The 15,895-nt window shown below is 43.0% G+C and overlaps 1 protein-coding gene across 2 annotated transcripts; it reads right to left on the bottom strand.

Moving 5' to 3' along the window:
• Positions 1-202: 202 nt before the first annotated feature.
• On the bottom strand, positions 203-1,875 carry LOC142171553 (patatin-like protein 2). 2 transcript variants are annotated; one of them, XM_075234346.1, is made up of 5 exons: positions 1,689-1,875; positions 1,438-1,596; positions 1,051-1,350; positions 683-882; positions 203-436 (listed from the first exon to the last, which is right to left on the bottom strand). In XM_075234346.1, exons 3-5 carry the CDS (start codon positions 1,315-1,317, stop codon positions 286-288), a joined length of 618 nt encoding a protein of 205 aa, XP_075090447.1. In that variant the 5' UTR covers positions 1,318-1,350; positions 1,438-1,596; positions 1,689-1,875; the 3' UTR covers positions 203-285. The 2 variants fall into 2 exon arrangements, with proteins under 2 accessions (XP_075090447.1, XP_075090446.1); XM_075234345.1 differs by lacking the exon at positions 1,689-1,875 and having other exon boundaries at positions 1,438-1,682.
• Between the last annotated feature and the right edge of the window lie 14,020 nt (positions 1,876-15,895).

Raw genomic sequence — 15,895 nt, 5'->3', positions numbered from 1 at the left:
TTAGTTGGTTTGCCTAGTTGTAGTGTTCGCCATCACGACTTATAGGTGAAATTGGGTCGTGAGAAATATATTATTTCCCATTCCACAGTAAGATTTGTAGTTCAATCATCCAGTTGAGTAATTAACCTTTAACTGAAGAGTATAAACAAAAAGTGAAAAGAAAAACAAAAAGCCTCTAAAGATGTAGAGATGTTCATTTGCCTTTAAACAAAGAGATAATCTTATTTCAGCGTTCAAGTAAGTTTAACAACACCCGACGATTATAGTCTAAACCATGTTACACACCTAAAGGATTAAAGCCAGCAGACGGCTTATTATTTCTTTGAAAGTCTCCAACAAACTAAGAGCTTCTACACTAGAGAAGATAGGCATTTCTTCTGCACAAGCCTTTTGTTTTTGACGGAGCTTTCTTTGGTCTGACAATCTTTTTGCCAACCTGTACAAACCCAAGAAAAACAGGAACAATCAAATTATCCATGATTGTGTGATATATACACTAGAGCAAAGAAGTTTTACGTGATTGTGTAATTAAACATGTTGTAGGAGATGACTGTTTTATTTTCCAAGTAATAACTAGTTCCATTTATTATGAGCAATTAAAGGTTGATGTATATAGAAGTTAAAACTCATAATATAAAAAACAGGTTAATGTGTATATAATTGCTGTAAAAGGTGAACTTACTCAACAAGAGCCATTTCGTTGGTCCAATCGGCTTTTCCTACAGGTTTGCGCTTGTCTGTGATGGGTTCATAAAAACCAGTTTCGAAGTTTACAGAAGAAACAGGGCGCTTCAACAGGTCATTTGCTATATGCACCAAGTTGCTGAGATTTTTTTCTGTTGCATTGTCAGTCCTTGTATCTTCATACTTCAAGCCATCAATCTGATAATAAAGAATGTTCCATTTCAGAAAGAAAGACAAACAGGAAATATTTGACAAAAGAATCTTGAAGAGCTCCAAATACTCGCTTTGTTCCATTAATATGATATACTCTTCTTTTTTTTAAAGTTTCTTCTGTTGCAATAAATTTCAGTAGGTAAATGAGGGTACCTGAATCCTGAGGTAAGTATCATTTGATTGAGTGCCATGTAGGAACATAGATGTATAAATATCAGCCATATCACTCAAGGCAGACTCAAAAACATCAATGAGGGGAGTGCTATCTCCTGGCCCCAAAAACCAATTGACCAGTCCCCACGACTTTCCATCTTCAACATCAAACTTTAGAGCCCCTTTTGCTGATCCAGTGCCCAGTGAAAGTATAACAAATGTAACATCATCTATAGCTCTGTTACTTGATGAGGAAGTTCTCCCCATCTCTTGTGTAGCTTCTCGTATTGCAAGCAAAGTCTTTGGTACAATTTTATTTGTCAAACTTAGTCAATTAGTGATATTGTAAAATATTATAGAATGACTCTGCACAAAATTCTAACTTACAGGATTATTAGCCGCAACACCACCGTCGACAGTGTTATATATTTTGGTACCTTTGGTTGACTTAACTTCAAAATGATAAGGAGGAAGGTAATATGGTGCTGCAGATGTAGAGATGCAAACATCTGCTAGTAGACAATCCTTTGAGTCGTCCACTTTCGCCTGTGCTAAATCATCCATCATTAGTGAAGAAAATTAAGTAGGAAAAAAAAGAAGAGATAAACAGAAAACAAAAAGAAAAAAATTAAAATGACCTGTAAAGATGAGTTCTTTTGGCTGATATAGAGCTGGGTTCAATAAATTCAACTGAATATATTTCTTTTGGCTCGATAAATCAAATATTCACCTTGTAAAATAAGTATGTTCATGTGACACGTTTCTAAACTCTCAAGTTGAAAGGATATAGGAGTAATTAAGATAATTTTGATGCCTACAGGGGCTTTGCTTTATCTTGCGGGAATATATTTGGGCTCTCCTTCAGATAGAATTCAGTAATCTCATTTGCAAGAAATAAAGGTCGATTCTTTTCATTTGGGGTAGTTAGCATTGCAGTAACTAAACCTCCAGTGCTTGTCCCTGCTATGTAGTCAAAGTAGTCTGCGATCCTAGCATCACTTCCGTCCTGTTTCTGTGGAAAAAATAGAAAAATGTATAACTCATACCATAGTCAATTTATTCCTATAATTTGTGTTGACTATATCGAATTAATTGTGACCATATTTGAGGCATCCGGAGGCCGATTCGCTAGGCAAGGGCATATTGAAATAAAGAACTTGCACGGTTTGAGGTAAGTAACACTTCTAAACTAGGTTATGAGGGTATGAATCCATGAATTACGTATTATATGAATTGTTGGAAGTGACATACATGCTAGGTGACGGGCGTGTGGGCGTGCCCCATAGAAATTATGACTTAATTGTTTCCGGGGGGTTGGATAATCAAATAATGATGTCATTATCCACATATCCTCTAGGTGTTAGAGAAATTGAACTGAGACTTGTATTAAAGATCATGTTTAGGCTACGTGCCGATATTTTAGGACTTACAGAGGTCGTATTGTTGTTGAATTATTTGTTTAAATTATAATTTCAAACTCAGTCATGTGTTCCCAATTGTGAGGATATTATATGGGATCGAGCTGCACGCCGCAGCAGAAATATTGGCTATATATATATATATATATATATATATATATATGGGGATCGGGATGCACGTCGCAGCAAGCCTAAATGGCTTATTATAGCGCTTGGGCTGAAGGAGCCCCTCCGGAGTCTGCACCCCCCACAGTGAACGCAATTGATATTATATTGAGGGATGGATTTGCCTCGCACAGTACTGAGTGATTGAGTACTCTGAGAGTGTGAGTACGTGAGATTTTCATTATGTTGTATCACATATGGCACGTACATTGGCATGTAGACATAAAGATGTCATATTCCTCATATAATTCAGATTTAATATATTTTTCTTGTATTGAGTTTAACTGCTGAACTTGAAAGCATGCCTACATTTTTGTACTATTATTTTCTATGATTGGATTGTAATTATTGAGCTCGTCACTACTTTCATCCCAAAGTTAGTCTTGTTACTTATTGAGTACATTGTGTTGGTTGTGCTCAGACTACACTCTACACTTCGTATGCAGATCCAGGTACTTCCAGATACGACAATCACTAGATTTGTGGATTTATCTGTTGGAGACTATCGAGGTAGATGCTCGGCGTCCGCAGACCTTGACTATCTTCCTTTTCAGTTATTTGTGATGTTCTATATTTTTAGACAGTATTTTTATCAGTCAAATTGTGTTATCATTTAGATGCTTATGTACTCAGTGATACCAAGTTTTGGGAGTGTATTGTATAAAGACAGTATTTTGTATCAAAAGTTTATGGGATTTTACTCTTATATTTATTTATTGTGTTTTCAAACTTAAAAGAAATTGTGGTTTATTGAGGTTGTCCACCTGCCTAGTATTAAGATAGGCGCCATCACGATATGTGAGATTTTGGGTCGTGACAAGTTGGTATTAGAGCCAAGGTTACATAGGTCTCACGGGTCATGAGCAGGTTTAGTGGAGTCTTGCGGATCGGTACGGAGACGTTTGTACTTATCTTCGAGAGGCTGCCGAACCCTTAGGAAAATTTTTACTTTCTTGTATTCTGTCGTGCGAATTTGTTAATTCTGAAAACTGAATTTCTGTTATTCTAATCTCTCATAGATGGTGAGGACACGTACTGCCAGATTAGATGGTCAGCCACCAGTTAGGGCCACAAGAGGTCGGGGCCATGGTAAAGATCGAGGTGTAGCTTGTACATCAGTTGGAGCAGCACCTGTAGAACCACTAGTTGCTCCAGCTCAGGAGTAGGCTCCAGATATAGTTGAGCTGGGGGGACCAGCTCAAGCACCAACTGTGCCTATTGTGATTCCAGGCCTTCAGGAGGCTTTTGCCCAGATATTGACTGTTTGCACTGGCCTTGCTCAGGTATTTTCGGCTCAGGCCGCACCAGCCACTTCTCAGGCCGAGGGAGGTACTCATACCCCTGTCGCCCGTACTCCACAGCAGGTAGTGCAAGGACTTCAGATACCGGGGGCACTATCAGTCCGGCCGGTTGCAGCTGCTCATGCCCAGGTACGTCCTATTATGAATGATGAGGAGCATAAGAGACTAGAGAGGTTTGAGAGACTTCGTCCTCCATAACTCAATGGGACTGGGAGCCATCTCGATACTGGATTGGTAACTGTTATTATGAGCAAACTTGGCCAAAGGCAAGAAACGATCCCACTGACCTCTAAAGTCAATCACACATGCCCTGAGCGTATCCTCCAAAATCTGAACTGTCCGCTCTGACTGCCCATCGGTCTGTGGATGGAAGGTTGTGCTAAGCTCTACACGGGTCCCCAACTCACTCTGTACTGCTCTCCAGAAATGTGAAGTAAACTGAGGGCCTCTATCTGATATAATAAAAATTGGCACACCGTGCAACCGAACTATCTCCTGAATATAGGAAAAGCCGATTGGACCAACGAAATGGCTCTTGTTGAGTAAGTTCACCTTCTACAATATATATATATATATATATATATATAGACACACACACACACACACATTCACCTATTTTTTATGTTATTAGTTTAACTTCTATACACATTAACCTTTAATTGATCATAATAAATGGAACTAGTTACTTGGAAAATAAAGCAAGTCATCTCCTACAACATGTTTAATTATACAATCGTGTAAAACTTCTTTGCCAGTATATTATGTTTACCTGAAAAAAGGGACAGAGTTGAATTTATGCGCTGTTCCGAAGATACGTGATACAACTTAATACAGAATGCTAGATAAATAAAAGTATGAATATAGATTGGAGAAAAATGTAATCTAGGCCAATCAATTATGAACAGTGAAATTTTGGATTTAATAAAAATAGAATCAATCTAAGAAACTAGAAAGATTACTCTTGCTTGTAGAGGGGATAATACAATTTGTGATAGTGTAAGTCCTGCCATAGGTCCCTTACAAAAATGATAAACAAGTCCTTTTATAGTGAAAGGGTTTGGCTCCAAGCATAATAAAATAAACATTCAGTGGGAAACCCATGATAAATCAGCTTTTTCATAATTTCTGCCAAGATTCCCTCTAGTGGAATTACAACGGCTTTTGTCTGCGAGCCCGATCTTGCTTAGAACCCTCGATTTTGGTTCGCGCTTGATTTCGGCTCGAACTTGTGATCTTGACTCTAGCTCGATCCCGGTTCGAGCCCTCGAACGGATTCCTGGTCGATGTAGGTTGGTTTTTGGATTATCTGCACGATAGATCTACCCGCGCCATGGTTCGATTCTTGTTCGAGTTTGATTATGATATCGATCTCAATACGAACTAGCCTTCCTAGGCTCTAGATTAGTTCGTGCCCCCCCCCCTTCGGGATCTTACTTCGATGTATCACCCTTCGAACCGTACCAGACATGCCAAATCCAGTTTGACCGTATACAGATAGTCCCCTCGTTTCTTAGAAATAAATACGGCGAGAAACGATATGATTTTCAACAGCTCGATCGGATTATATTCTGTTGATTCCATCAGGTTCGATCATGACGCACATGATAGTTGTCATGTCGTTTTAGTCTCCCAAGGAATTTAATGCATATCAGGCGGTGGTCGGCCACTACTGATAATGAACCGCCTTCGCTTTGAACCTATAAATCACTCTCACCTTTATCTTTTACCAATTTTACATCTTCAATCTTCTAAAATTTCTCAATCTCTTCTTACAAAAAAACTGTGATTTATTTCCGAAAGGATCCCTCAATTCTATCAAATCTCTATCACCTTCTTCTGCTCCTTATTTTTGAATTCAAAAATGGCGAAAACATCGCAAAAAGTTCCTCATAAAGAGAAAGCTTCATCTTCACAGTGTGTCGCCGATGAGACACCGGTGGAACCACGGCTAGAGGAGTGTGTCCCCGGGGCGTGCATCCTTACTTCAGATTTTAAAGTTGATAAAGGTTCATCGGTCCCTGGCCGGTGTGAGCCGGTATCGAGGTACATGTGTTCGATTACTGAGAAGCACCTCGATCTGTTAAAGAAGGACTGCAATTGGGGGGAAAAAGAAGTGATAATACCTACCCCTGACGAAGACATTACTTCTCACGTGAAAGGGTTTTTGAATGTATATACCTATCCTTTCACTTTGTGTCCCCTCGATTCTGTCGTTATCGACTTTTGTCGACAGTATCAGGTAACTTTAGGCCAGGTCCATCCTTCTTTGTGGTGGATCGTTATTCTGATCCGATATTTCGTGAGCAAAATCGAGGGGATGTCGTTCACCCTTGATCATCTTATCCAGCTATACCGTCCCCGACTTTTTCGGGGAGGGTTAATTAAACTCCAGCGTCGAGCTACCAAGGCTTTGTTCTCGAGTATTGATGAGGAGAGGGACCGGGGTTGAATGAGCAGGTTCATTCGAGTAAGGACTTCGGACCTGATCCCGACCAAAAATATGCCCTTTCCCGAGGAGTGGAATTTGAAACGTAAGTGTGATTTTGTTGTTGTTTCTATTTTGTTCTTTCATTTGTTCTCTTATCGACACTCCCCTTTTCGTGACGTAGCGGTTCCCTGGATTCTCGGAGCGGTTCCCGACCTCAAGAATTAGGTACGGGCTCTTGTGTCGACTTCCACATACACCGAGCGCTCATGGCGTGATTTGTCTAAGGGTCGGTGGGAGGCCAAAAACCACAGTAAACTCATTTCTCGGAACCTGACGAGGCACTTCTCGATATATTTTTGCTAAGGTTTCCCATATGCAGGTTTGGGTAAGGATGCGGTCTTGAGACCTCTGTCTAATGAGGAGGATGTTTCGACCTTCGTTCCAAAGCCTGTGAAGGAAAATAAAAAGAAGAGAGCTTCGTTGTCCGAATATCCAAAACTGAAGAAGAGGACGACTCGTAAACCAAACAAGAATGTCATTCCTTTGATCGTAGAATCTGTTTTTCGCCTAAGGGATGAAGAAGAAGAATATAATGAGTCCATGCTGGCGGTCCGGACGAACAGAGCCACTGATGCTTCAATGCCGGCTGGATCGATGATGCCCTATGGGGCTCCGTCTCGAACTGAAAATATACCGGAGAGTGGTTCTGGCAGAGTCCCCGAACTATCGGATGTCGAAAACACCTCTCATCGGAATCAACCCGCAGGGGTTACAATCAGGGAGCCCTTCGAACCCCTCTGAGCCGAGGTGAATGCTCCGAGCAATTTACTTGAGGCAGCACCGATCGAGGACTCGCCTCTCTTTCCCGATTTTTCTGCAGGGGTGATTTGGGAAGCTCAAGCTCTGGGGGCCCTTAATCTAGATAGGACTCACGATGAAGAGGATCCATTTCATGACCTGTTTACTGGTATCGAGGACATTGCCGGTGCCGGTGATGAATCAGATCTTTTTTACGGTTTGCGGCAGGCTTTGGACCAAGTGAGTCTTTTGAAAGCCTTTTTGTTGGTATTGCCTTTATGTTCGTCTTTCGTTAACTTCGCTCCTTGTTTCTTCGTAGGCTGCGGCAGTCCATCGAGAACAATGTTCTCGTTCCTAGAATGAGCTGCATCGATACTCGGCCGACCTGAAACGCGCTATCGATGAGCGGAACTCTATCAAACTTTGCTTAGGACAAAGAGAGGAGGAAATAAAAGATCTCCTGGCCGAGCTGTCCAAGGCTTATCGAGACTAGAATGATTTGTCTGTGCAGGTAATGATGCTTTTGAAAACCTATGGGTTCGATACCGGAACGGTATCTAACATTTCGGTCTCACAGCTGCAGCAGAAAATCGAGATGATAGGGAAGCTGCGTGAGGGGGTCGATGTGATAAGGATGGAATCCTTGTGCTGGAAAGAAAGTATGGACCGCTTTGCTGCAGAAAAAGAGGCCGCTCGAGCCCAGTTATCGTTGTCTGAAACCCAACTTCAGAAAGTGAAGGAAAAAAACCTGGTTCAAGCAAAGAAAATCGAGGAGCTTGAGGCTCGGTTGGCCTTAGTACTCGCCAAGGCCGAATCCGATGCCGAAAAGGCAAAGACTTATGCGGACGCGCTCGTGGCCGTCTATCGGGCTGATGCTGAAGCTGCCCAAGTTCAGGCAAGAGAGGCAGCCAAATCCACCGATGGTCGGGCGCATTGGGTTGCCAAACTTGCTATGTACCGATCCAGGAGAGAAACCCTCGAGGAGATTCATGCTCGCGGCTTCGATCTCACGGAAGAGATAAAAAGGGCAAAAGAACTCGAGGCTGATGCCGAAGCTCTGGTTTTTGATGATGATGATGACGATGATGGGAGCAAAAGCGGATCCGAGAACGGGGGGAATCTGATAAAGAGAAGACTGCTCCCGTTTAATTTTTTTTTTCTTTTTTTGCTATAGCCACCCATATAAATAAATTTTGTGTATAAGCCTCTTCTTTTGCCAACTTGCTTTTGATTTTGTTTCCTGGGTTGCTGTGATTTGCCTCATGAATATTTCCATAATGTTTTAAACCAATTAATCAAACTCGAACCTCGTAGTCTCTTCAACCGAGCGAGTGTCTGCTTGTGCTCGATTTAATTGTCAACGATTCGATTTTGAAGAGAATATAACCCGTAGGCGTGGCGGTCGAGCGAGTGCTTGCTTGTGCTCGAATTAATGTAGCCTGTGGGCTTGGTCGAGTGAATGATTCGAACTCGAATTAATGCAGCCCGTAGTCTATTTGGTCAAGTGAGTTTTTGCTCGAACTCGAGATAAAAAATAACCCGTAGGCTTGATCGAGTGAATGATTCGAACTTGAATTAATGCAGCCCGTAAGCTATTTGGTCGAGTGAGTTTTTGCTCGAACTCGAGATAAAAAAATAGCCCGTAGGCTTAATCGAGTGAATGATTCGAACTCGAATTAATGCAGCCTGTAGGCTATTTGGTCGAGTGAGTGTTTGCTCGAACTCAAATTAAGGAATAGCTCGTAGGCTCGATCGAGTGAATGATTCAAACTCAAATTAATGCAGCCCGTAGGCTATTTGATCGAGTGAGTGTTTGGGCTATTTGGTTGAGTGGTTTTTTGCTCGAACTCGAGATAATAAATAGCCCATAGGCTTGATCGACTGAATGATTCGAACTCGAATTAATGCAGCCCGTAGGCTATTTGGTCGAGTGAGTGTTTGCTCGAACTCGAATTAAAGAATAGCCCGTAGGCTTGGTCGAGTGAGTGATAGCCCGAACTTGAGATAAAAAATATATAGCCCGTAGGCTTAATGGTCGCATTATATCTTAATTCTTCACATGTTATTAGACGCCAGGGTTCGGGCCAACTTATACGACATGGCTCGCTTCGATCATTTAGCTCTTTACAGTTTTCCTATCGGGACCCTGTTGCTGCGAAATAACTCTCTTACGGGGCCTCGGATATTATCATAAGTGCTGCACGACCAGTGGTTGCCTCATTAAAAACCTTGCTGAAAAACCCATTTGGGATAAAAACCGGTCTTAAGGAAAAAAGAGTGCAACGCGTGCTTTCTGATGAGAGATCCGTCCCCTGTTCGGACTTCTGCAGGGGTCAGTTTCGAGATGTAAACGAATATGGAAAGGTTTTACCTTAACAGTAGTACCGTTTCAGATGTGATACATTCCAGTTGCTTGATAACTGTTTGTCGTTTATGACGCCGATCCCGTACGATCCCTTTCCGATATCCTCGAGTACCTGATATGGTCCTTCCCAATTCGTTCCTAGCTTCCCTTCATTCGAATTCCGGGTATTGATGGTAATTTTTCTTAACACTAAGTCCCCAGGCTTGAAATGGCGGATCTTGGTTCTTCAGTTATAATACCTTTCGATTCGTTGCTTTTGGGCAGCCATTCGGACGAGGGCAGTTTCTCGCCTTTCGTCCGATAGTTCGAGGCTTGTGTTCATAGCCTCGTTATTTGATTCTTCCATCGAGAATTGAAATTTGGCACTGGGTTCACCGACCTCGACTGGTATTAATGCTTCAGATCCATATACTAAGGAGAACGGGGTCTCCCCCGTGCTGGATTTTGATGTTGTCAGATATGCCCAAAGGACTTCGGGCAGGATTTCTCTCTATCTCCCTTTAGCATCGTTCAACCTCTTATTTAAGTTTTGAATAACAGTTTTATTCGTTGATTCGGCCTGCCCGTTCCCACTAGGGTGGTACGGAGTCGACAGTATCCTTTTTATCTTGTGGTCTTCGAGGAATCTTGTTACTTTGCCGCCAATGAATTGCTTTCCATTGTCACATACTATTTCGGCGGGTATCCCGAACCAGCATATGATATGATCCCAAATAAAGTCTATAACTTCTTTCTCTCTTATTTTCTCGAACGCCTGCGCTTCAACCCATTTAGAAAAATAGTCAGTCATAAACAAAATAAATTTAGCTTTACCTGGGGTTGATGGCAGAGGGCCGACGATATCCATTCCCCATTTTATGAAAGGCCACGGGGATAGGACCGAGTGGAGTTGTTCTCCGGGCTGGTGGATCATTGGCGCGAACCTTTGACATTTATCATATTTACGAACAAATTCCTTCGTATCTTTGCCCATATCGATCCAATAATACCCTGCTCTGATTATTTTTTGGACTAATGTGTCGGCTCCAGAGTGATTCCCGCAAGTACCCTCGTGCACTTCCTGTAGGACATAATCGACATTCCCCGGACCCAGGCATACAGCCAATGGTCCGTCGAACGTTCTTCGGTACAGTGTTCCATCTGAAGCCAGAGTGAATCGAGCAACCTTGGTCCATAGGGTTCTGGACTCTTTAGGGTCCAATGGGAGTTTTCCATTTTTCAAATATTCGATATACTTGTTTCTCCAATCCCAAGTTAAGCTTGTAGAATTTATTTCGGCGTGTCCTTCTTCGACTATCGATCTCGAAAGTTGAACCACATTCCCCGAGCCCATATCATCTACCTCGACCGATGACCCCAAATTCGCCAGTGTGTCGGCCTCATTATTCGGTTCCCGTGGTACATGCCGTAAATTCCATTGTTTGAAATGGCGCAAAGTGATAAGCAGTTTATCTAAATGCCTCTGCATTCTACCTTCTCGAACTTCGAAAGTTTTGTTTACTTGACTCACCACCAGCAAGGAATCGCAGTTGGCTTCAATGATTTCTGCTCCCAAATTTCTAGCTAGCTCAAGACCTGCAATCACGGTTTCGTACTCGGCCTCGTTGTTAGTCAATCTGATAATTTTAATAGATTGTCTAATAATGCCACCCATGGGTGGTTTCAAAACTATGCCAAGCCCGGACCCTTTTACGTTTGAAGCCCCATCTGTAAAAAGGACCCATACCCCCGATGATGTACCTGATTTCAACAGTTCTTTTTCGGCTTTGGGTATGAGGGCTGGTGTGAAATCGGCCACGAAGTCTGCTAGGACTTGAGACTTGATGGCCATACGGGGTTGATATCGATATCTTACCCACTGAGTTCGACGGCCCATTTGGCCAGCCGGCCTAATAACTCGGGTTTGTGCAAAATATTACGAAGCGGGTAAGTAGACAATACACATATGGGATGACATTGGAAATACAGCCTTAACTTCCTCGAGGCGCTTATTAGTGCAAGCGCCAACTTTTCTAGGAGCGTATATCTAGTTTCTGCCTCTCCTAAGGTTCGACTTGTATATAAACTGGGAATTGCATACCTTGCTCTTCTCGAACCAGGACACCGCTTATGGCGACTTCCGACACTGCTAGGTACAAGCAAAGTTTCTCATCGATTTTTGGAGTATGAAGCAGTGGTGCTCTTGATAGATATCGTTTTAGTCCTTCTAATGTTTGTTGGCACTCCGGGGTCCACGAAAAATCGTTCTTCTTTTTGAGTAGAGAAAAAAATTTATGACTTCGATCGGATGACCTCGATATGAATCGGCTTAGGGCGGCGATCCGACCCGTTAGTCTTTGCACGACCTTTATGCTGTCTATGACGGTGATGTCTTCAAAAGCCTTGATTTTATCGGGGTTAATCTCTATTCCCCGATGTGATACCATGAAGCCGAGGAACTTACCCGAACCGACACCTAAGGCACATTTTTCGGGGTTGAGCTTCATTTTGTATTTCCTCAGATTCTCGAACGTTTACTATAAATGAATTAAATGGTCCTCTACGTGCATGGATTTGACTAACATGTCATCAATATAAACCTCCATTGATTTTCCTATTTGTTCTTCGAACATTTTATTCACTAGGCGTTGGTAAGTGGCCCCTGTGTTTTTTAGCCCGAAAGGCATCACATTATAACAATATGTCCTATATTTGGTGACAAACGAGGTTTTATCCTGGTCCTCCGGGTTCATCTGTATTTGATTATACCCGGAATAGGCATCGAGAAAAGTGAGGATCTCGTGGCCGGACGTGGCATCGATTATGCGATCGATGTTGGGCAATGAAAAAGAATCTTTGGGGCATGCTTTGTTCAAATCCTTATAGTCCACGCACATCCTAAGTTTGTCCCCTTTTATAGGGACTACGACTACGTTGGCTAACCATTCGGGGTATTTTACCTCCCGAATGGACCCTATTTTGAGAAGTTTGGTTACCTCGTCCTTTATGAAGGCGTTCTTTCTATCGGACCGGGGTCTTCTTTTTATGCTTCACCGGTCTGAACCGATGGTCCAAACTTAGCTGATGTGTCGTTATGTCCGGCTGGATCCCTGTTATATCTAAATAGGACCAGGAAAAACAATCGATGTTATTGATAAGAAATTGAACGAGTTTCTTCCTAAGTTCAGGGCTCAGCCCCGTTCCCAAGTATACCTTTTGCTTGGGCCGGCACTCGATTAATACGACTTGTTCTAGCTCCTCGATCGTTGATTTTGTGGCATCGGAGTCATCGGGATTTAAGAAAGATCAAGGGACCCTTTGGTCTTCGTTCTCTTCGACTTTCTGGTTGTCAGGCTGGGCTGGAGTCACTGTCTGTGATTGCTATTTGGTGTCCCGTTCTCCTTCCGGGCCCGGTCCCTTTATCAGCGAAAGTGAGGACATTGGTTTTGCTTCATCGACGATGAACATTTCTTTTGCGGCTGGCTGCTCTCCGTATACCGTTTTGACTTCTCCCGACACCGGAAATTTGAGGACCTGGTGCAGGGTCGAAGGCACGGCTCTCATGTTGTGGATCCATGGCCTTCCGAAAAGGGCGTTATACCTCATATCGCCTTCGATCACGTGAAACTTTGTTTCCTGGACAATTCCGGCCACGTTTATTGGCAAGGCTATCTCCCCTTTGGTGGTTTCGCATGCCATATTGAACCCGTTTAGGAGCAGAGTTGCATGCATAATTTGATCCTGCAGGACGAGCTGCTCTACTACCTTTAATCGGATGATATTGGCCGAGCTACCTGGATCGATCAACACACGCTTAATCTTAGTTTTATTTACGAGTACGGATATTACCAAGGCGTCGTTGTGAGGTTGGATGACCCCTTCTGCATCTTTATCACCAAAGGACAAAGTCCCCATGGGTGTGTACTCTTGAGTCCGAGATCGCTTTTCCCTCACCATCGATGTTTTAGTGCGCTTAAGCATCGGTCCCCGGGGGGTATCGGTGCCGCCGATGATCATGTAGATAACTTGTTGTGGTTCTTCTTGCTCGTTCTGCTTGGTGACATCCCTACTTCTAAAATGGCTCTTTGCTCTATCACTCAGAAACTCCCGAAGGTGCCCTTTGTTAAATAGGCGAGCTATTTCCTCTCTTAGTTGCTTGCAATCTTCCGTTCTGTGGCCATGGGTTCCATGGTATTCACACGTTTGATTTGGATTTCTCCGGGCATGATTGGTTTGCTTTGGTCGGGGCCATTTAGTGTTTTCGATGCGTCCGATGGCTGATACGAGAGAGAATGCACCAACGCTGAAGTTATACTCTGATAATCGAGGTGCTTCTATAGGCTCGACATGTTTGTCGAAGCCGCTCTTACTCATAAGCCCCCGAGAATTTTGTCCCCGATCAATTCTTTGACTGTTTCGAACTGCGTTGCGTGTTGAATCATTGTTTACCCGATCGGTGATGTATGGTCGATATCGGTCTCTGTTTGACCTTTGTTCTCTGTCGATCTGCTTTTTTGATTCATAACTGTCCTGCTCTGACGAACAGGTCCGTACGGGGTCCCCGACTGATCGTCCTCGACCCTAATTTTCGATTGATATCGGTTATGTACATATGACCAAGTTACCGCCGGGTACTCAATCAAATTTAGCTTCAGCCGATGTGATGCTGTCGAACTTAGCTCGTTCAATCCTTGGGTGAAAGCTTGTACGGCCCAGTCATCGGTCACCGGGGGTAAGTCCATGCGTTCCATTTGAAATCGGGATACGAATTCCCTCAGCATTTCTCCCTGCCTTTGCTTTACTTTGAAGAGGTCTGATTTTCTCGTTGCGACCTTTATGGCACCAGCATGTGCTTTTACGAACGAATCTGCCAACATGGCAAAAGAATCGATGGAATTTGTTGGTAGATTGTGGTACCAAATCATAGCTCCTTTCGAGAGGGTCTCCCCGAACTTTTTCAATAGCACGGATTCAATCTCGTCATCTTCCAAATCTTTGCCTTTTATGGCACACGTGTAAGATGTGACATGTTCGTTAGGATCGGTCGTACCGTTGTATTTGGGAATTTCGGGCATACGGAACTTTTTGGGGATTGGCTTCGATGCCGCACTCGATGGAAAAGGCTTTTGTATGAATTTTTTTGAATCAAGCCCTTTATCATTGGCGGAGCTCCCGGCATTTGTTCGACCCTGGCATTATACGTCTCCACCCTCTTGTCGTTGTCTTCTACTCGTTTCATGAGTTCTTCGAGTAGTTTAGTAATTCCGGGATTAGTCCCCGATTCCTGCTCATTAGATATTACTATGGCAGGCTCTGTTCTAGGGGTGACCTCTCGAAGTGGGTTGGAAACCGGCCTGCTTCGTGCGCGAGTTTGGCTCTGTAGCTGAGCTATTACTAATTTTTGGGCTTGTACCATCTCGAAAATCATGCGTAAGATGGCCCCGATCTCTTCCGGATTTTGGGTGTCTTGGGCTATGGATTGAGCACCGCCCTGAATGCTTCTTTTCGGTTCGGAACGCTGGTTTGCTTCCAAAGAAATTTGTGAATTGACATCTAGTGGTATTCCGGCTCGAATCTCGGGTAGTGCCAGTTGTTGGTTTCATCTTGAAGGCCGGCTTCGTATTCAGTCGGCGAAGCCATTTGGTCGGTGGCTATTCGTAGCCGAACCTGAATTGAAGGTTATTTTCAGAAATAAGTGACCACTATTAGCCTCGACCCCACGGTGGGCGCCAAACTGTTTACCCGAAAAAAGGGATAGAGTTGAATTTATGCGCGGTTCCGAAGATACGTGATACAACTTAATACATAATTCTAGGATAAATAAAAGTATGAATATAGATTGGAGAAAAACGTAATCTAGGCCAATCAATTATGAACAGTGAAATTTAGGATTTAACAAAATAGAATCAATCTAAGAAACTAGAAAGATTACTCTTGCTTGTAGAGGGGATAATACAATTTATGATAGTGTAAGTCCTGCCATAGGTCCCTTACAAAAATGATAAACAAGTCCTTTTATAGTGAAAGGGTTTAGCTCCAAGCATAATAAAATAAACATTCAGTGGGAAACCCATGATAAATCAGCTTTTCCATAATTTCTGCCAAGATTCCCTCTAGTGGGATTACAATGGCTTTTTTCTGAGAGCCCGATCTTGCTTAGAACCCTAGATTTTGGTTCGAGCTTGATTTCGGCTCGAACTTGTGATCTTGACTCGAGCTTGATCCCGGTTCGAGCCCTCGAACGGATTCATGGTCGATGTAGGTTGGTTTTTGGATTATCTGCATGATAGATCTACCCGTGCCATGGTTCGATTCTTGTTCGAGTTTGATTATGATATCAATCTCAACACGGACCGGCCTTCCCAGGCTCTAGATTAGTTCGTGCCCCTCC

Source organism: Nicotiana tabacum, chromosome 17 (assembly GCF_000715075.1).
Source record: "Nicotiana tabacum cultivar K326 chromosome 17, ASM71507v2, whole genome shotgun sequence".
NCBI lineage: Eukaryota > Viridiplantae > Streptophyta > Magnoliopsida > Solanales > Solanaceae > Nicotiana > Nicotiana tabacum.
This window is presented reverse-complemented; position numbering and strand designations above follow the sequence as displayed.

Coding starts and splice junctions, on each gene's coding strand:
- LOC142171553 (XM_075234345.1), bottom strand. CDS start 1,617: ATGATGGATGATTTAGCACAGGCGAAAGTGGACGACTCAAAGGATTGT. Junction 1,351..1,437: donor GTGTTGCGGCTAATAATCCT/GTAAGTTAGAAT, acceptor ATTGTACCAAAG/ACTTTGCTTGCAATACGAGA. Junction 437..682: donor AACGAAATGGCTCTTGTTGA/GTAAGTTCACCT, acceptor GGGTTTGTACAG/GTTGGCAAAAAGATTGTCAG.